The 22,324-nt window shown below is 39.9% G+C and overlaps 3 protein-coding genes across 3 annotated transcripts in view; all 3 read left to right on the top strand.

Moving 5' to 3' along the window:
* The first annotated feature begins 21 nt into the window (after positions 1–21).
* LOC144469989 (uncharacterized) lies at positions 22–880 on the top strand. Its single transcript, XM_078180747.1, has 2 exons — positions 22–86; positions 181–880. Exons 1-2 carry the CDS (start codon positions 22–24, stop codon positions 878–880), a joined length of 765 nt encoding a protein of 254 aa, XP_078036873.1.
* A 1,654-nt stretch (positions 881–2,534) lies between these two features.
* LOC144469988 (uncharacterized) overlaps positions 2,535–22,324 on the top strand; it is a gene marked incomplete at its 3' end in the record, with an annotated part of 41,780 nt that continues 21,990 nt past the window's right edge. The window contains exon 1 of the mRNA XM_078180746.1: positions 2,535–3,118. Coding sequence (XP_078036872.1) covers positions 3,074–3,118 — 45 coding nt within the window. The remainder of the gene's footprint in view (positions 3,119–22,324) is intronic.
* Positions 5,420–15,784, top strand: LOC144469880 (uncharacterized). The gene is made up of 4 exons (XM_078180583.1): positions 5,420–5,452; positions 5,989–6,187; positions 6,366–6,500; positions 15,577–15,784. The coding sequence occupies exons 2-4, from the start codon at positions 6,072–6,074 to the stop codon at positions 15,773–15,775; spliced, it is 450 nt and encodes a 149-aa protein (XP_078036709.1). The 5' UTR covers positions 5,420–5,452; positions 5,989–6,071; the 3' UTR covers positions 15,776–15,784.

The following is a 22,324-nucleotide window of genomic DNA, read 5'->3' as shown; positions in this document are numbered from 1 at the left end:
ATACACCTGTTATATGCATATATGTATATGTATACGTACGTGTCAAAACAAAAAGCAAACAATATAGATGCGAATTGCAGCACGAGGTTAATTAACCATTATCTGTTAATGTTAGAAAATTACCAAGTATCACAGTACCGTGTATTTACCCTATAAACCTATATTATAATTACTGACCAGGATGACCGAAGAGAAAAGAAAGGTGAAAGGATGTTACTGTGTTCGGCAGAAGTTTCAGAAACAGCAACAGAAGAAGAAAGAACAATGCAAAAGAAAAAGGCAAACGTTCGTGTATAATCCGGAGGAAGAAATGTATCATGAACCATACATGAGGGATCTACGAAAGGAGTTTTCGGACGTGTCTCTATTGTGCGACTCGAAAATCGAATTACCATGGCGAGATTTCGCTTTACCGGCAGCCGGCATGAAAATTCGTCAAGAGCTTTCGGCATCTCCTCTTAATGGCCACGACGAAAATGGTGGCGACCAGGGCAACGGAACAGAGCTCGAGAAAGAAGAGTCTATGGGAACCATGGCTCTACCTTGGAAAGATTTAATAATTATGGAAACCGTACAGTCCACTCTTGCCGATCCCGAAAATTGTGACTCCACGTTAGAAATCCCATGGAACGACCTCGTGCTAGAGAAACCGATTGAAATAGAAGTATCATCGGAAGAAGCTTGCAAAGACGATGACGTTGAAATTCCGTGGGATGAAATCTTGATACCGCGAAACCTAGTGATTGAATCACAGAAAAAGAAGAAGCATCCGTCGTCGAAGTACCCGCCGCGCGGAATGGCTAGCATGGGGTGTACTAAATGTAAAAAATGTTGCATGAAAACTGATAGTGGATCCAGGTCAGCAGATTCTTGGAAATAGATTCTATTTGATGATATTAGACAAAGATATGAATATATCTCTACAGAGATGATATGAATGTAAGACCTTTTACAGATTTTATTTTATTCATTTCATATAGCGAGAAACGTATGTATTCAAGGAATACGTTATATGTATAGTATATGTATAGAGATCGTATATGTATTCCATTCATAGAAAGAGATAAGTGCGTTTACGTCGCATTTTGTCACGTAAATATAAATCTGAATAATGTAAAGATCAGCATTCCGTGCTAAAAACTGCTAGATACTGAATTATTGTATTCACATGTTTACTATACGTCAAGTTGAAAAGTATGCAGATTACGTAAGACTATAACTTCAAGGTTGTCCAGAATTTTGTTCATTAGGTTTATTTTTAGCCGATCAGAGTTGTTTGACACGTATTTCTTTGTATACCAGGACAATTATCTATCTTGAAGAACAAAACTGGGTTTCATTCGTTTACATTTTCTCATTTCTTTAAAAGGTCACGATTGATGGTCGTAAAGTTTATTGTTGACCAATCGTTGATAAGAAATACGAATCCTTCAAATAATACACAACTCCGACAAGAAAATAGATATACGGGTCATCATAGTATGCATACGTAGTTTCATTGGCATAGTGTTATTGAACTTGTTCCGACAGAGATAGAATTGTTTGTACATAACCCCAGGTATACCGATAGATGACCATTTTTTTGGAATCCTAAGTATCGATAAAGTTCATTAAACGCAATAGAGGTAATTGGGCCCTAAACCTTCTCGGGAATGCGAAAAAAGATATTTTGGATCAACTTACCCCTATACCTGGTTTGGGGCTTTTCTCTATACATTTTATGGTATGGAAAGCGGTTCGTACAAAACTTTTAATAACCAAGAGAACAGTTTTATTTCGAGAAAGTACTTATTTATTATGTCGCAAAACCGTAAAAGCTGTACGAATATATTTCATTTTCTACTCTGTTGCATAACGCAGTTGGATGTATACTGACGCTTTTACTTTTGCGAAGGCTTTTTTTAAATATTGTTTAAACATATTTAAATAATTGTTTCGAAAATACATAATTGTATTGTTTAAAATCGTTGTATGCGAGCAATATTCCTACAGCTATACGATAGATAAAATACTTGCAGTTAAAAGTTTTTCCGTTTTCGATTAATTTTCGGCTAATTGAAAGAAGTAATAGTGTACTCTGGTACAAAAAACAGGATATGCATTAAGAAATGCCGTTCCTATAAAATTTTTGACATAACAGTTATGTTTAGGTATTTTAAAATGTCGATTAGTTTCTTATTTATGGGAGTCTTTTATCACATAAAGACAGAAAGACTTTAGGCTGCTTCATGTTCATAGATCCGGATCTGAATGTTTATATTAAAGTAAAACAATATTATTATTATTATTATCATCGTCATCATCATCGTTAATGTTACTTTATCTTAACAACAATAAGGTATAAACTTGACAGCTATTTATATAACAAAAAATCTATTATAATTTCGATGGACACCCTGTATTATCGACTGCAGTGATATAGAAATTCAAACGGTTGCAGTGGCGGCGCTAGTGCTGCCAAACACTAGGTGGCCATGATTCTTACCCGCTTGGTGATCGTGATTGGCGGCAGTCGGCACCAGTCGGCACTTGCTAGTAGACGCGAGTGGTGGTTCGTTTGTATCGCAGTTCGATTGAAAACTGCCTACTGAAAATGGCGTAGCAAGGTGGTATAATGCCGTAATCCGTATCATATATACATAAACGCACCGTGCTAGCTGTTAATCAGTGTCCGGGTGTTCGATAAGTCGACTTTCGGAGCGCTCGCAACGATACCGTCCAACCGACAGCATTGTGATCGACGCGACAGATCATTCTTTCTTTAATAGCAACGTGAAAAGTGTGTTGTGTGATGGTGACTCGTACTGTGCTTTGACAGCGGATGTGTTCGCGATCCTCGTGACGTTTCGAGGTTCGAACGGAGCGCACAGCCTCGATGATTCGTTCGTGATTTGGTGGATCGTGCTGGGGAACCTAGGGATTGCGATCCTGTTCCCGAGAAATCGGGAAACTTTCCTCGTGACAGCTTGACGACCTCGACTCCAGGCGAGTTCAAGATGGCGCCACCGGCATTTTGACACTTGCCCAAGATCCATCAGCTGGATTTTACCACCGCCACCAAGTTCTCTCTATTATGAGCAGAGAATTTTTAGTTTCCTGTGCACCGTACACCTATCAGGTAAGCCGATCATTCTCAGTTAATTAGCCGGCGAGTCACGCGGCCGTGCGATCACGCCCGGTAATCATTGTCTCCACCATCTTACAAACCAGCACGCCAAATTGTCAGTTTCTTCCGGTAACAATGAACGCTTTTGTTTTCTTTCCGTCGTACACGCGACACGCGGAATTCAGACACGAAGATTCCAAATATCTTAGGTATACGTTGTGCATCGTCATTTATTCATTCGAATCGATCTCTCTAACTTTGGGAATAACGTACGCAGCAATTAGGTAGCGATACAGTACACGATAGTGTGCGTACATAGAAAAGAGAGGATGGTTTTCGTATTCTGAAAATCTGTAAAAAATAAATACGATAAAAGGTTTCATGCGAAAAACTGTATTAAAAGTCTTTATGAAGAGCCAAATTTGATTCGTATGCACGTTTGTACATACGTTCGTACAGTTTACGTTATAGTAGCAAAAGGTAATTCGAGTTTTAAAGTAAAAACAATTACGCAAGTTAATGATTAGTAAACGACGCATCTTCATTTACTGTCATAAATTTTTTAACCGTCCTAAATCGAATGGAATCGTGTAAGAAGGGGATTGAATTTGTTTTCCTAGATCTTTCTAAATCGCGTAAGACAAAATTTGATATACTTCCTAATCGATCGAAATAGTTTACTGCGATTGATTGTTGTGCGTGGATCGATCGTCGAAAGTCGTGATTAATTTGATCGATTTCCGAAATCGGTAAACACCGGGTAGTAAAGAGACGAGAAACAATGGAAGTTTGTGGAAAAAGGACGGTTGGTAGACGGACAATGTCAATTCGCGGAATGTGAAAATTGACAAGTATCTGTTGGAGGCTTATGCATATTTGACGTGGAAAGTTTCGTGGACATTCGAGCCGTGGCAATGAGTAACCATGGGTCTCCGTCGAGGAGCAATGTTTCTAATCATGAAATACCTACGGCCAACATCGAGGAGGCATTAAACTCGCAAGGTTCCGTAGATAGGGACGCTAAGAGTCTGAAACTATCTGCCGCGAGTAGTATAACCAAGAAGGTTAGGTGCATCTTTCTTTTTGACTCTCTGAATGAATAAGAATTTCTAGACTCGATCTGATAAAATATTTTAAGTATTTTTTGGAACGTAATTTTGACATTTCTTTTTTACTTTCATTTATATTTATTGGTACCGGTTATCAACTGAGGAATTCATCTCTAGGAAATTCAGTATTTTTAATACTATACATATGCAGATCATATACGCAATTTGAAATAGTTTTCGATATTTGTTTTAGCTTATATTATTTTAATAATTTATGTAGAACGGTCGATTTCTATCGAAAATAACACTGAAATTTTACAAGGTCATTGTATATATGTGTCAGTTCTTACAGTTGTTCAATCGATTACAACCACTAATTTGATTGATAGATTTGTAATCGAATTTACACATCCAATCGTATATCAAAAATTAGTGCCTCTTAATTAGTTTAGTGCTACTATTTTGTTATTAAAGTACTACGAATTTGTAATAGAAAGGCTACACATTTATTTAATTTACTAAACTTCTATACTGAAGGAAGCTTAACAAAGGAAGTTAATTATATCATTATATTACCCGAGATAATATTATTCGAGATAAAAAAATCTACTAAAATAATTGAACAATTTCAACTTTTCAAAGACAATATAATACACAAGTGTCGTTATAACAGATCAGGTCAAGGATCCTCGGTTTCTCATTCGTGAAGCGTTTTATACGATCGAAGTCCGACATTAGATCCTCGAAGAGAACAGAAGAATGTTCTTCCGAGATCATCGAGGCTGTGAGCAGCTTGTTAAATCATTCGTTATTGGATACAGTCAGTGGTAAAGTTGAACCATCCTTCTGCCATTATCCGAACCCTTCGAAATGTAGACAGCTTCTGTAATCTGTTCGCGATAAGCCGTTGACATCATGTTATTCGTCAGCAAGCACTATCAGCGAGCAGAATCTAAATCTATTGGAGGATGAATCCAGCGAAAGGATAGAAAACCGTAGCGACAACCATATGGTCGAACCGGAGTGGTACGATGCCGGTTGTAACCCATCCATTGATTTCACGGTGTTTGAGCCCGAAGAACCTTCCGCGTCGAACGCAGACGGTAATATACTCACTACTATGAATTGTTGATTATGAGGGTGCCTCGGCCGGTAACGACTGCTTTATGCGGGCTCGTTGAGTGACTTGGTTAAAGTTAGAACTTGCTCTTACATTATTTATCTCTGGTCAGAGAGATTGTATCCAGTCATTCCGGAGAACCCTACCACCTCCTGCGTTTTTAATTAGTTTTAACAAGTAAGTAGCTGGACGGGCACTTTAAAATGTATACTACGCTTAAGTAGTGGTCGAGTAATATGTAAATTGTTTTCACTTGAAAACAATTGTAATTATTTCGCTGAAAGTTCAGCCATTCGTCGCAGTGATATCCTTTTTTAGGATTCAACCATTTTTTGATCATTAATTGACTGCATAGAAATTCTCCAACTATTTTCTATATTTAATTGGTACACGAAAAGATTAAAACTCTTAATGACGACTGTTTTTTTAGCATTTTTTCGAAAGACCTATTTTGCAGATCGTATTTGAAATAGAAGGACGAGATTTGTTATTAGGTATTATAAACAAGTGGAAATAGAAGGGTGATAGCACTTTGAGAAAGTTATGTTCGGGGAAAATTGCTTCATATTATTACCAATCAGGAGAATCATCGTAAACTGTGGAACGCTTACGACTTCAAATTCTAAGAAGGCGGTGTTCATCGATTCTCGGCTGCCATAATGCGCATATACATATTATTTACTGCGAGTTACATAGACCGGGTTTCCTTGCAGGTGAAGATCAAGCTAGGACACAAGTTATTCACGATGAGACTTCTCCAGTGTCCAGATCCGTGCCTGAAACGGTCTCGAACTCCATGAACACGTCCGAAACAATGACGACGGAAGGAGTTCTTATGAATGTTTTAACCCGGAGCGCTCTCGTCACGAGGAACATAATAGAATTCACGGGAGCTTTGTCGGACTTGTTAGGGTAAACCCGTATAAGTCGTTTAAAAATATCTATTTTGATCAATACCAATCGAAGCCAGTTAGCTTCTACCAAAATTGTTCATCTATTGCATCACTTTCTCTTTCTCATTATCCTTCAAATTATGAATTTATTAGAAGGTAGCCGAATATTTATTAAGAAAGATCGCGGTAATTTTTAGAACTCAGACAGGAAGAATTAGGGACGCGGATCCACAAAGAACCTTCCTGTTGATCGAGGGCAGACCCCGCCGGCACTTTTATGCCGAAGATCCTACAAACGGTGAAAGCGGATTCACTGGATCAAGTACTATAGGGTAAGCTCGTGATCTTGAGAATTGTAGTACAATCTCGTTCCAATCGGCATTTAATCAACGGGAATCACCTGGCAGTCGTAGCCCGTGGACACAGGTGTTGGTAAACTTGCGATTTCTCCCGGGATTCAGAAATTATCCTGATCCTGTTCACCAAGACAAATTGCTCGTCCATTTATCATTTTCATTTCAATTTGCTCACTTTGCAGGTAGCTCCCATTACCGATAGGCTTTCCCGGTTATTTGAAACGCTGTCAGAGTTTGTCAGACGACTTTTAAGTCTGTCCGAATGCAAAGCTGAGGATAGAGGCAAAGATTGATTGATATGGAGAAGGCAATTAACCATTGAATTCATCTGGTTTGTGGAAATCGCTCGAGGAAGAGAATGCGAGGCTGCAATATCAGATAATTATAGATCTTAGAAGTAAATTCATTTGGCTCGGTGGTAATAATTAGGGAATAGTAGTCATCAAGAGTGAAATAGGGTGAGAGAGTCATCAAACAAGAGATTATATCAATATTTAAAATGGGGTACTCAAGTACCATAACTATGAGAATTTTCTGTCCAGTGGTAGCCTGATAAAACTTCTTTAAGCTCTTGGTATATTTTAATCTACATCTCAAAGTACACAATAGAATTTGCTTTACCCCCAATGTGTCTAGGAATTTATAGTCTAGAACAGATTCAAAGTTGTTAACACGGCAGAAACTTGATTCTCCTAACTAATCAAGACATCATGTGCGTTAGGTAATTAGAACAGCTACCTAGCGGAAATGTTATATTCAATTTATCGTTGCCTATGATTAATGTCTAGGAATTTATAACGTAGAACACATTCAAAGTTACTCACTGATTAGGATACTAGAAAACCTATCTAGCCTTAGATTAACTTCATCGTTACCCTTGATCAATGTCTACGAATTGCTAACCTCTAGAACAAATGTGAACATACTAACACGGTAGGGTCTCGATTATCCGAACCAGTCATGGTATCATGAAAACCAGGCTACTAGAATAGCCAGCTAGTCGTAGTATTCGATCCAGTTCGCAGTTTCTCATGATCGAGTGCGTCGCAGAGCTTTAGATATCGTTTCGGGTGCCGTTCACCCGCAAGTTTCGCAGCAACGCGTCCGATTCGGTTGCACGTGCGTCCTCAAAACTGATTACTCAACTTAATACTTGCGGTGAGTCGTTGCACGCGTACTATTTTCACGGCGTGGCTCTCCGGTTGTCGTAGCACACTTCGTGCCCGCAGCTCAAGAGAGATATCAAATGTACAACTGCGTAGAGCCGGGTCCGAGGACCGAGTAGAAGATTGCGGCGCATTGTGCGGCTCCGTTCGATAAACCTACTCGCGTGCTAACCGCGCTAAAAATCGCTAACGGTATCGTTACATTGCGGTCGGCCTGCACATTCGTCGAAGACACTCGGCGGCGAACACGCCGGAAACTGTTTCGGCCGGTTGATCCTCTTCACCCTTATTAGCCCCCGGCGACACAGACCACTGAACTTCCGACGCGATTGTTCGCCTGTGACCACGGTCTTCTCTTCCACTGTCTGCGAAACAGAGCGAAAGTTAGGCGACGAGTCGATTAGGATCCGCGATTTTGTAACGAGCGCTCGGCGATGGTTTAATCGATCACCGCGACGGCTTTGCTTCTTGGACGTTTCGAATGGGACATTTCACTGGACTAGTTTAGTTTTTTCGGTTGTCAAGTTAGATTGTGAGTTGTTGCGCAATTTATTCGACGTGGTCATGGCTTCTGGACGTAGTTTGCAAATAGTTCGCATTGTCTTGCTGTTCTTCATATTATCTGGCTTCGCGTAAAGTACTTAAATGAATAAGGAAGGGATGTAGTAGGTATTATCTTGGTTCATCCCGGTTCAAAAAGAAATTATTTTTTAAGGTCAAAATGAGCCGGAAGTATAGGATAGCGTCTTGCACGTCAAGTTCTTTGGAATGCGGAGTTCGTTAAATATTTGTTGTCGAGTATTATCAGAAGTCCGGGGAGACATTGATAATGGGTATTATCTGTGTACACTGTCTTATACAGCTGGTCAAGCTACAACTACCGATAAAATATACAGTGCATAGTGTACATTTGGAGTCTACAAATATCTTCTGTCACAATTTGTTGCAAAATCAATCTTTACCTATTAGTTTCAACAAATCCAGAAGAAGATTATTTTACTAGCTATGTAAATAGCTGACGATATTTAAATCAGCTGATAATTCAATAGATATTCTTTGGAGTAATTTCATCTAATAATCTGATAACGTAGTCGCCTATGGTACTAGATATCTTGATAGAGGCTACCTCATGTACACACGTTTTTAATTACATTTCAGGTGTATGCTTGCATAGCATCTACTCGAACTACAATGTTAACAATGACGGCAGATTACCTTTCACATATCGAACACTCCCTCTGCTGGAATTATCGAAGCTTTCAAGGGGTTTCCGTGGCGAAGTTAGGGTTATAACGTAGAAAATTGTTTCGGTGCATGAATCAGACCCGGTGACACTGGAGATCGGATGACACCGGCTTCGGATAACACAGGGACAGTTTTAAGTTACCGTGGAAATATTTGCTAGCAGACACAATATTTAATTAGACGAGATTCGATAAGTCCTAGCAAACTGTTAACATCGACAGCTGTGGCACCAAATGCTTGTTATATATAATTATTTCATTCGATCATTTCCAAACAGAATTAAGGCTGCAGATTGATTCTCTTCAGTAAGTACTTGCAAAAATTGTGATAGGTACTTCAAACAATTAATTTAATTCCGAACTCCGTAATTTGTTTTTAGGCTGCAGTTTATTACCACATAATTATTTGACAATTCTCATGATCCACAAGCCGCAGGAAAGAGTATAATTTCTTCATCATAAATCTCGATCATTCAGCTACTAGTTAATTAACCAAACAGCTCCAATTCAGGTCGTTCGGGGAAGCATCGAACGGTAAATCTGAAACAAAGACAGCTGATAAAAAGGCAGCCTTAGACTAATTAATAACTGAATGAGCAGAGTCAAGCGAATCCGCGCCGATTCAAATACAAAACGTGAGCACGGCGGCGCACACGCGCGAGTAATAGAAAGGAAGTTCGTATCCTTGTAAAGTGAAATGATTGATTGCGGTCGTTCCGCGAGGGAAACGTTGCATCAATTCGGCTACCGTTTCACCGGCGTCAAGAAGCCTAACTCCGTGCACTCGTTCCTCGTTTCGGAACATTTGCAAACAGCTCGAAGCGATTCGTAACTTATTGAACAGGCCAGCGAAATGTATCGCAAAAATGCGTACCTTAATTAACACGTTTCCACCAGCAATAAGGAAGGCGAGAACGCCGATAGCTGGCCCGTAATAGTGCATACAGGAGAATTACGACGAACCCTTTAGAAGTCTTAGGAAGGAGGAAACGATGGTCGAAAGAAAATAACAGTGTGTCCGACTAGAACTTTCTCGGTCGTTATTGTACACCGAATGGTCGACTCAGTTTCCCTGCAATACATTTTTTTTTTCCACCGAGATTTCTACGATCCATTTCCTCCTCCGAACGCGCGAAGAAAGGGATTAGAATGCGCACTTTTCACCTCGGATCAGTCACCAGCCGTTCCAATTATTTTTTCTTGGCAACCATGCTCGGATGAGTTGGCAGCCGGCGAAGGTGATTGCAGGATTCAATGGTTATTATGGCTAGACTCCGATGGCTTTTTCTTTAATTCTCGTGATTAGGCTCCTCCGACCGCTTCGAATGTTGTAAATGTACAGTTAGCAAAATTGAATGCATATCGTCGATTAACAGCGTTAGACTAGAATAGCTGTGGATTGAATCAGACTTTCTTGTGCCTGATGATAAAGTAGTCTCTTGATTACTCTTCATAATTAAGCATTTGCGATTCTTGTATTATCATTGTGTTTTATGGAACTCTGGAAGCATTTCTGCGGTTCTAACGTGTATTTGATGGTCTAGGATCATTATCTATGTGACGAATATAATGGAAAGATGATTGTAAAAGGCATTAGAAGCCGGTAAGCATTAGAGTACTTTTTAATACTTCAACTGTCGAGTATATTGATGGAGGTTGCCATTTTTTACAACGCGTGTGGTATCTTTCGCGTTTCTGTTGCGTAAAACGGCGTAATAAAAATTTGTACAGCAAGTTTCTTGGCGATGTTGCAAAGGTGAAGTCTCAATCTTCGAATTCATGGCAGATTTAATCGTAACAAAAATTTGTCACAGTTTCTACAGATGTTATAGTTTATCTATAATTGTCAAACGATATACATTCCTCTTGGAATGACATGTCGTCACTGTCTCCTTCTGTGCATTATGTAGAATCGGTCTAGAACCAAATGACGAGTGGTTGACGAAAGTAAAAGGTCCAAGCTACAAAATGAGTATCGCGAATTGTCATCGTGCTCTTCATTTTTACGAAATGATAAATATATTTTACGTTTCTGTGTTAGTGAAGGAAATGCAACGAAGGCGATCAATTCCATTGCAAATATATTTTCAGTTTTACAATTACTATAGCTTAAAAAGCTAAAGGAAAATGACAAATAAATTGCAGAAATGGGAACAAATTCACACGTTGCATTGGCTTCCAAAGATAACGGATCGAATCCGATCGACACGATAAATCGCGCGACAGGGTTCTCGATGAAATCGAATCGCGGTCGCTGGCAGGAGGGTGGCGGATTCGAAATGGAGTATCGAGTGTCATCAGCACCTGCGTACTCATCCCTCGGACTGTATCACGCCGCGTTTTCCATGTTGCGAACGGTCCCGGCCGATCAGCAATTTCCATCGGAGTTACCTGTGGGCCTTTATTATATTCAGGGGGTCGGGTGTAACTGAACAAGTTTCTTGCTCGTAACGCGAGGTGCTGGGACTTTCACGAGTGTGCGTCTTGCTCACTGGATCGTACGGAGATCCTATTTGATTACAGGCTGCGTTCTACCCAAGCGGTGGTTACGTCTGATCGTGACTCATTCGTTTCGTACGAGCATAACGCCGCGCTCGCGCGCGCCCGCCTGTGTTCGAGCACGTTTGTATCTATCGATCACCTCATTTGAGAAAGTGGTTGTGAGGTAATGCACATTGAAATATAAATTTCATCTGTTATTTATAGCGGGCTTTGTCTCTCGCGAAAGGAATGCCCATTGTGTCTGGAGCGAAAGACGATTCCGTATATAGGTGCAACGGAACTTATGTCAGCGGGCTTGTTTACCAGATGTCTCGCGATGTTTGCGGAGCTGGATTTGTGTTTTAATCATTTTAATGATCAAATGTTACAAATAGATTTAATTGAATCAGTTACATTATTAATATATCAATATTAACAGTATTATATAATATTACTGATACGATATTAGTATAATGTTATATAATATTACACTAATATTGTGTATATCATTAATATTATTAACATTGTTACAGTATATGAAAACAGACGTATTTTTGGTGGTTTTATAGGGTTGAGACGAAGCGTAATATCTGAACCGTGCGTTAATGCCTATCGTACATTATGTCATAAATTCAACGCGGTACTTTCCGACGAGCTCTGAGACTGTGCTCGCTCTTCAGCGTCCCGTGGACCCGAAATTTCGTGCGCTCTTGCACAACGCGTAACTCCTGACGTAAAGCCGAGAAATGACGAGATGATGGAACGGCGTCGGGCAACCGTGGCACGAGGGGCAAAAAAAAAAGACAAGAAAGAAAAAACGGTGCGCTTTCTCCGTTCGTTATGTGGACAGAAATTCGAGCAACGAGGAGAAATTTCTCTTGTTAGGCCGATCCTGCGGTTACGCGACCGGGTCGCGATCCTCTCCTTCCGTCCACCTACTTCCTGTTACCGAGATTCCAACGAAAGCGCGCCCGCGAACCTCGCGCGGCGTAACTTTGACGGTTTGTCAGGTAGGCAGGTGCATCCTGGCACGGAATATGGATTCGGCTGGGGCGTTCGGTCGATTATCCGTGGTACAGTAATAGAGGATACGCGAGGCATGGCGCAGGGTTAAACCCGGCGACTGTGGCGTGCCGATAAGCTTCGCAAAATTTCCATTATGCGCCGAAGGAACAGCCAGAGCCACGCTTCTGTGTCTCGTGATTCCTCGAGCTCTGTGCAATTAAGTGCGCGAAGAATTTTACGAACTTCGAACGAGGTCGGAAACGGAACCAGTCACGATCATAGTCCGCGGGAGGGGGAAATAAAAAAAAAAGAACAGAACCGCCCGAGCTTTAATGGAAAACTCGATTATCAAGACTCTCGCCTCGGGTTGTGCTCGTGAACTTGCCGATGCTATCGCGAACCGCATTTCGACGGGCGAACTTTCTATCGGGCATTGATTTACGACAGTTGTGTGATTCTAGTTTTGTGCGAATTTTTGCCACCTCTTTTTATCAGCTATCTCTTTTTTTATCAAATTGTTACCGCCTTCTTTTTACTTTAGTATTATAGTATTTTATCTTATTTATATTAGGTCACTTGCTTATATCGTCATTTTATTTATATTAAGTTGGGTGCTTTAGTTTTAAGCATGTGATCAGGTTACACTACATTTTTTTTCAACTTCGCATTCTGTGAGATTTCCGAGCCCTTTGTTCAATATAAAGGCGTACGAATTTAGAGCTTGATTAGTATACTGTGCGATGAAATCTGTATCATAACAATGGAAGTCAGATTTCATAAATGATTTCAACCATGAAGGCCATTAGCGAAGCAAAATTCTGAATTGATGAAATGATTAACAACGTGTAACAGTGTGTGCCTCAATGAAACGTTATGCTTGCGTGAAACGTGTGTAACATAGTGCAGGATTCGAATGACCTTAGATTTTGTAGCATTTTGAATTCTCGTATCAGAGAGATCATCTAAAACTATTTGTAAAAGTACTTGAGAGAGGAATAATTTCGAATGAATATCATCAATGCCATGCAGCAAAAGCATCGCGACAAATGGCGACGACATTGACGCTATTGCATCCTCGTGATTCATTTAGCGTTAACAACATTTTTCTAGAGTTCTATCACGTGCGATGCACCTTGAGAGGCCCCGTATCGCGTGTTTCATAGACTCTTATGTTTGATTTATGATCGATTGTCAGGTGTTTATAATAGTGGAACGCCGGCTCAATTAGGCCTCGTTTGCTTAAGTTTCGTTTAACACTTGATTAACCGTTCCCTAGATTGATGTTTCCGCGCGGGTGCCCGATTCGCATAATTTATCAACGTGTGTACCATGGATCGATAGAAGAAAAATTGCTCGATCGAGCCTATACGGCTTTCGTTAAAGACGGCAGAGCCTTGAGCTTCTATTCGCGCTAACTAAATTGTATCATTAGGATTATTGGAAGGAAAATGGCGAAGCCACGTGTCACTCGTTCCCGAGGACCCTGCTAGCGCTATGTTTGGTCAAGTACTATTACTCCGTGGTATTCAAGGTCAACGACAAGTCCCCTATAAGGTAGCTACGTTTCATCTTCATCAAACGGAGGAATAGGCTCTCGGTATTTGACATTAACGTCCATCCGCATGAATATTCATTTACGGTCTAGCATACCGTTCTTCGCTATCGTGATTAATATCTCGTCTCTGCGACGGAGCAATAGAACGATGACTCTGGAGAAAATCTTTCCCATGTAATGAGCGACAAAAAAAATGTTGTTTGCCGTCAGGATTAACCTGTTAATTAAATCGTCTTTCATGCTCGATGTTACACCGCGTCTCGGTTCTGTAATTTTTCGGTTTCTCGCAGCTCGTCTCTGCTGAACTGTGTCAGCGTTTTCTAGCAAAATTTCCTTCTCGAATGTTCTCGCGATCTCGACGTTGGTTTGTTGTTGCTTAAAAAAGTCGATTCGAAAGAAATGAAATTAAATGGAAATATATTTTTCCCAATAAGATAAATGTATTATCGAATTCTTTTTATGTCCTCGCGATTGCATATTTTAGCTAGTCATTTTTTCCAGAAGTACGCAAAATGCGCATTATTTATCCATTCGAGTAATCAAAGTTATTTGAATATTCTCCCCTTGACTGTGATTTCCCTTTGACTAATTTCCCCTTAGGACATCCCCATTGTATTTTCAAACCGTTCATTCGGTTCAGTTTCACATTCGTGGGGACGCGGTGTTCAGACGTGTCCAAGCATAAGAAATCATAGGATTTAATCATGCGAGTGGCCTTTCTTCGGCGAGATGCGTAAACACGCGTCTACGAGATCCGCGTCACGCACGGTTTTACTCATCGCTTTGGAAAGTAAAAGTTCCCTCGTCCTGCGAGCCTTTTCTCTGTGCCGCGCCGCGCCGTGTGTGGCGCATGCATCCCGCCGCCGACGTCTTCTTCGTCCTCTTCTTCGCCGGCCCGTTAAATCGTTATCTCTGACGTTGATCTTCTTCGCGTGGAAATGCCCACACTTTCACGTTAGAAGATCGCTGACTATTGTCCCGCGAGCTGCGCTTAGGTTCTGAGTCATTTACTGGAAAATATCAATGGCACGCGTTGCCTTCGTGCGACGGTCGACGAAACAGAATAGCGAGTCTTGAAATTTTTTAAAAACATACTTGCAGAAAGTTTTGGTAGTACATAATATATGTTTTCAAGCTGGTATAGTTAGAATTGCATGGACTGCACTACCGCGAATAAAATCTCATGAACAAGGATTCATTCTGACGAATGTTGTTTTAGAAAGTTTCTGAAATTCTTTTACAAGAAATTGAGAGATCGTTTCCTATTGAATCTTTAAATACTTATCAGTTATCGCTTGAAGTAATGAATATATTTTTTGCAATAGCGATGTAATTGCATTGGTACTGATAATTTTAGACAGATCACGAAACAGTTGTTTTTCATATAATGAACATGGCGACGACGGCCAAGATAGCAGGGAATTATTGATAACGAAATGATAAAAAGAAAAATGAAACGATGGTACATCAGGTCAGAGATAAACTTATCGACCGTGTGCACAAAGAGTTACAAGGAAAGATATAGGAAATTTCGAGAGTTATCGAATCGCTTTCAATGATTATTGTACGAATCGTAACGAGTATTTTCTTATCAAAATTAGGAGCGAAATTAGCAGTATAACTGGGAGCGAGGCGTCGCAAATGCAAACCCGAAATCGGAGAATAGGACAAGACCTGATGCCGCAACGTTATCCCGATATGTTCACGGATATCTCCATGGATCTCTCCATGGATCTCTCCATGAATATGGTAATAAGCAAACCATTTTTCCGGCAAGATGATGGACCGTCAATATATTAATCATTATTCCGTCAAGTATGAAACACTGTACTCGACTGTATCAATAAATTATTTGGAACAACGCGTCTGAAATCCAAATGTACGAACTTGAAAGAATTCATTTGAAACAAAAGATTAGACGACGTGTTAACTATTTGCATTCGGAGCTAATCTAATAGTACTTGAATTTTTAACAATTCTTCAAGTATAAATTAATTTAATAATATACAAACTACTTTTGGAAAATGTTGTAGCAATTGTTAGTGATGCCATTCGAGCGCAAATGGTTAAATATGTTGCACGAAATTTCAAAGTGTTAGAAATATTTTAAGAGAAAGTGCAAAGAACAAGAATTTTCCGTATCTCAATATTGTGTTACACTCACAGCTTAATCACGTTCATAGTTTATGTTACACGTTTATAGTGCGAGCAACGCTCATGGTTTAAGTAACATTCATAGTTCACATTACTTTCATACCATTCGAATGACTAAAGAAAGAAATCTGCGATCCGGCACAGTAAATTAAAAATATCATTACATAATGCACCGTTTAGTATTGGCGGAATGAAGCAATCGAACACTTAGCTAACTAATTGCTTTAATATTTCCTGTCGTATCTTATAAACTATTCACCTCGCGGAGTTTTGCAATCCGCTGCTGCAATTGCGATGCGTACAACAGCCAAATTGTGCACAGAAAATGATGCACGTAATAATTATGTTGTTACACAGTACGCAAAATACGTAGGAGAATAATTTACATTTAATTCACGGTTTCGTGTAAAACGCCTGCAGCTCTGAATTTCACCGAAATTGCGGGGCAATGATTGCGTTACTTATATTTAACGCACAAGCTGGTGTGAAACAGCTGCAGCGACATTAAAAAATGCGAAGTGTTGATTACATTATTATTATTATATATTATATATTGTAATTACATATGATATATTATTTAATATAATTATCACTTTGTATTTCACATGCGTTTTATTCAAACTGTGTGTTAAATATAAATAATATTATAATACGGTATATTGTATAGTATAATAATTACATTATTTATATTATATCATTAAAATGTTTGTATTTAAAACATCATCCTGGAAAAACGATTGCGGGTTTCAGATAAAAACCAACGACTGTAGTTCGATTACGTCTTAATTGCGGTTAAAAACAGCCATAAGACTTAACGATGCAAATCCCGATGGCACATGCTTTCTGCTTCGTTGTCCGCTCCGTCGCAACCGATAATTTTCTTCGTGTCATTAGCATCGCGAATAGAATCACATTCGAACGAGACGAAAATGAAGCTGGTTGCATCAGTATACAGTGGTTTGATGATTTCAGCGAGTGGTATAATTACGCCGGCATTACGACACGGCCGTGAGTAAGTTCGCGACTCGATCATTATTTTCTTAGATTTCATATTGTGCGATCCGGATCGGTCGCGTTGCGCAATACGGGAAATCGGCCCGGAAAATTAATGGCGATTAAAAAGAAATATGTACGTTAGAGCGTTCCCGCATCGGGAATGCAACGCCGTCGAATTCCCATCGCTCATGGTAAACCACTCGCGATCCGAGACTCATTAATTTAGTCTCATACATTTGCATTTACATCCGAGAACGATTTTGCAAATTTCTGCGCTTCCGAAATATGCCTCTTTGTTCGAATTTTCAAACGGGATGTTGCGAAGCAGCTCCGTATCTGTGCGCGAAGCAGCCCGAACAATGCCAGTGGAAATTAAGTGAAACCATTTGCAGCTGTTTCGTACGGTTAATTTTTAATTAACAAGCGTTTTCACTAATCGCCCTCTCTCGGCTCTGGACTTTCGCTGTGAGACTGGGCTCAATTGTTTCTCGGAAAATATTGATTATGCACGCTCTTCTTTTCGCTTGTTGGAGGCAGGCGCTGTACGAGTTTAATCATTTCTATGTAGAACTTGTTGAATGGTGAATACAGCAGTTATTGATATTATTATCATTATTAATTAACATTATTATATAGAAGTAATTAATCTCATACGATTCTAGCTAGTGTATAAAATAATAAGAGCACAGACGAGCAGAATAAATCCGGCACATAAAACAATAGAATCGTGGAAGCTTTTGCAACAAAATCGACCGACTACATAACTTTTGAACGTGTTCGGATACATCCGCGAAGTACTGTTACCACTAAACTAGTTCGATGCACATGGCTATAATTAATTCCTGGCAAGCAGGATGCCTGTGTTAGCTGCACGAGCAGGAACATGCGAGCGGAAGTTATTTTTCAGTAGGAAGAAGACGAAAGAAGACGCGCGTCATCTTAATGAGTCGCGGCAAGCCCTGTAAAGGCGAACAAGAAGATACTTTTCACACTATTGAACCGTCTTTGAACAATGCGTTACGTCTTCATATAAAAAAGAGAAGGAAGCGCCAGTGACTTCCCTGCCGTCTACAACAAACGTGCAATATAGAAAATAGAACTCGCAGATAGCATATTTTTTTACGCAACATCAAATTATTCTGCACCGGTTACACGGAATGAGAATCAACCGTATACATTATATCTCATTGTTTTCGTAATTATCGTGCATCGATGTTAATCGATCGTCTGAATTCTTCCACTGCTGCGTTTATGAGCGAATGCATAAATCTGCGGCTTAACAATGTGCATTCCACGATGAACATGTTCGTGGACGAGTTAACTTCTGGAATGGTGTAATTAAAGGAGGAAGGTATGCTGAGAAGTGCATACTTTATATTCATGAATGTGTAAATACGTTGTCTTGCGGGAAGACGGAGATGATACAGAAAGATATTGGATATTCAGATTACAATGCCCAAGCTTTTTGTATTTTACAATATGCGTCGAGAGTTTGAACAGTGCTTGCGCTGTTAACAGAATTAAAATTATGATTTTATATTGTTTTTAAAAGACGATGAAATCATGCATAGTCGATGGATCGGGAAAATAGGTCGAATAGAAAATTATTCACCCTCGCCACTGTAAAAAGATGATTTCTCGCGTTGTCATCGTCGATCGAAGTCGGAGCCAATTTTTATCAAAAACTTTGTCTATGTTCTAAGTTTTTGTCTGCATGTTTCAGTAGCATACTTTTCTTGTAAACGTAGAAAAATCCTCGATCGATATATCAGCAAAGAAAACGCGCAGGTATAATTAGCGGACTCGTTACGAAGTACGTGTTTTTAATAGCGCATTGTTTTCCGCCGAACGGCCGCGCGCTAAAGCGGAATTCGCCACGCATAAATTCCGCGAACAACAGATTTTCTAATTTATGTTAATTCGTTAATTATCCAGCGCGTCGATGTATCATAAACATCGATTTTACTGCCGCACTTTTCTTCCCGAGAATTTACTTTCTTGCCGACGGTGGTCGTAGTAGTTACGTGCGAGTTCTTTCTCGCGCACCGGCGAGATTTATTTTCTTTACGTCGTAATCGATTTGATATCGAATTCCAGCCAGTCCACGTTCTCATTTCTCGATTTTCTATTTGGAGACAGCACACGCATCAAAGAAAGCTATAACTTTCGTTTAATTTCTGTGGACGCGAGATCATAAAGATCTGCCGCTAAACAGGTTTATATAATGCCCATTAGTACAGTGTAGGTTTAACGTGTCATGTTTTTTGTCATCAGGTAATATCGAGATTATTTACGATCCGCCCGCTGTTAAATAGTTTCTTCGGAGACGAAACAACTTTATAGAGTACAAACGATCTTATTTAACGCCTCTACGGGGTTTCAACAGTGTATCACATTTACTCTAACAAGACATCAATAATTTCAGTATATCTCAGTGATTTATAATAAAAATTAGAAGCTTTGCTTATTCTCGAGATAATTACATCGACGATATAATATAATCTTAGCAACAATTCCAGTGACCTCAATGCTTTTCATGTTCCTCGAAAGACAAATTAGCGATCAGCGAGGCTGATTCAACAAAGTAGGGAAGAGAGAACATTGAATAATTACCGCGCAGGGGGAGTCGTTGCCGTGGTATTCAGGCTCAGCATCGTTTTCCAAGAAGCTTATGACTCAGCTCGCCGTAATAAAAAAAAAATGTAGAAAAACTGTTCGATGTAAACGATGCAATAAAGCCGCTTATACCCATTGTCAGAACTGTTAAAAAGCGCTAGCCGAACGTGTCCCACTTTCGGGCCGCGCGAGGCGACTGGATGGATGCACGGTGCTCGTACTCGTCCGAGCTCGTTGCAGGCATTAGAAAGCGTGTTACGCGATTATGTACCTTTGTTTATCTGCCATTATTCAACCAATACTGCGAACGATCGCTCCGATAATTCAATTTTCTTGTTGCGGCCGCACGCGGGCCCCGCGTTCGCGCAATTTCCATTTATGGACGCGTTTCAATCGTGGACGCCTTCTGACACCTACACGCTCTTTTTTTAGAGGAACGGATTCGTCTCTTGTTCGTCGCACAGCCGAATGAAGAAGCATGAAAGGTTTTAATTAAAAATTAGACCTTACTTAATAATAAGTAACACTATTAAAATAGTGTGTAATTATCTCTCGTATATAATTAAATCTTTCGTATAGAAATTAGTACAATTGCAAACGATGTGAGAGAGAACATGCGATATGGGAATGTAATTAAAAATTAGCAGAAGCTAAAGCGATGCAAAACGAGGAAGTTAAATTTTGATGAAACAATTGCTACGCTTATCTAAACTGTTTATTGTGCTGTGATGTAGAAACGATTGCATGAGAGAGGAACAACTATAATCTGTAGAAACAGAACGCAACAAACAACGACGCCATTATTCCATTCTATTCAGGTATACAAAACGGAACGAGTTGATATTCAAATCGAAACAGTGTGAAGTAACAAAAGAGGATTAATAGGAACAACCGCGAAATTCGCATTGAATAAACGTGAACATGTAGGTATAATAAAGGGCATTGTGCTGCTGTGAAAGTTGCGTAACCAGTGGACTCCTCGATTGAAATTGTTCAGGTCGTTCAATTTTAATCAACAGTCTGCGAATGTTTACGCAATTTGCCGTATTTCTAGACTAATTCGTAAAGAAAAATGAAAGATTGCTAAGAAAAATCACAAGAAAAAATTGCAAAGAATAATTGGACAGAGAGATTGCGAAAAAGATCTGCAAATTGAAATTGCGAACGACAGTTGCAAAGAGAAATCGCGAAGGTAAATTCCAAAGTTTAATTACAAAGAAAAATTGCAGAGAAACATTGGACGAAAAGATCGTCGAGGAGAATCGGAAAGAATTACGATGAAAAATTGTACGAAAAGATAGGAAAAAGGAATTGTAAAAAGAATGTCCAAAGAAACGTTTCGAAGAGAAATCGCAAAGAAAATGCGCAGAGGAAAATTGCGAGACTGTAGGATCGCGCAAGGTCTCCGGAGTGAAATCCGTGTTCGACAACGATTCCGCAGGCACAGTTTCTAAGTAAATTAACAAGTCTGTTCACTTTCGACCCGCGTTGAGAAAGAGAAGCGCCAGGGCGTGTTGCGTTCGCGTCGTCGCGTTTGTATCGAGTCGCGGCGACGCGTGTGCGCTCGTAAAAATTCAGCGGTGCGAATTACCGCGCGAATATTTGCGCGAGACAGTAAAGATAGCGGCCCGGCGAGGGCTGCGAAGATAAAGCCGGCTCGCCTAAACCGCGACTGCGGATCGTTTTGAATATTATATCCGGTTTCGCCGTGTTAACGCCGAGTTATCGTCGGAGCCGATGTTGCATTCGAACTCGGACAACGCGAAACTATGACAATGCACGCCTACGTTCGAACGCTGGCGAAGCTTGAAAAGCATCAGCAACCTTGGGCCAACGGAGCCCGGCCACTTTCAGTTTGCAGCCGTGGTTAACAGTTTTGAATCATCGTTTATACGAATCCTTTAACACTTCGACTGGCACGCTGCGGCGTGTAGCCGAGATTGCGATCTCGATGATTTCATGGAACTCAAGCGTTCGATTCAGTCGAATTAAAATCGAGAGGTGTAGTTGTGCGACCTGTTTTATAAATGTTTATACAATTTCCGGATTCTTATTAAATTATAAAACTCGAATGGTGATAGGTTGTGACAGAAATTTCGATCATTCAGTTGTCAATGTCTTTTATCATATCTCTTTATGGTATTCTTTCTAGACACTTTAATTTGTTCAGAAACGAAATCAAACAAGTTCTCCATAAATGTATCCTTATAATTTCAGTGTTCGTAAATTAAAAAATTTGGGTCAAACAGTGTAAAAAGGTGGACGGAACTGCCGACTTCATTTTTCGTAAAACTTTTGTTTTGAATTTTCTGGTCGAACCGTGTTTACGACGTTTAAACAATTCTTTTTTCGTGGCTCGAATCACCACGCATTTAAAGACCAATGGTTTCTCCATGTAACGACCCCATAAAATTTCATGCACGATCTTTTGTAGCCGTTTTATTGCTCTTAGAATGAAATTCAGCTTTAATTGGCTCGCTGATTGGACGACATTCGAATTAACATACTGTACGATGTCTGCGCATTCTTATATGTTAATTTTTATGTCATCGTTGGCGGAAGATTTCAATCTTCGAAAGTATT

This window comes from Augochlora pura, chromosome 5, assembly GCF_028453695.1.
Source record: "Augochlora pura isolate Apur16 chromosome 5, APUR_v2.2.1, whole genome shotgun sequence".
Classification (NCBI taxonomy): Eukaryota; Metazoa; Arthropoda; class Insecta; order Hymenoptera; family Halictidae; genus Augochlora; species Augochlora pura.
This window is presented reverse-complemented; position numbering and strand designations above follow the sequence as displayed.

Coding starts and splice junctions, on each gene's coding strand:
- LOC144469989 (XM_078180747.1), top strand. CDS start 22: ATGTATATGTATACGTACGTGTCAAAACAAAAAGCAAACAATATAGAT. Junction 87..180: donor GATGCGAATTGCAGCACGAG/GTTAATTAACCA, acceptor ATTACTGACCAG/GATGACCGAAGAGAAAAGAA.
- LOC144469880 (XM_078180583.1), top strand. CDS start 6,072: ATGAACACGTCCGAAACAATGACGACGGAAGGAGTTCTTATGAATGTT. Junction 6,188..6,365: donor GCTTTGTCGGACTTGTTAGG/GTAAACCCGTAT, acceptor GGTAATTTTTAG/AACTCAGACAGGAAGAATTA. Junction 6,501..15,576: donor ACTGGATCAAGTACTATAGG/GTAAGCTCGTGA, acceptor TATCAAAATTAG/GAGCGAAATTAGCAGTATAA.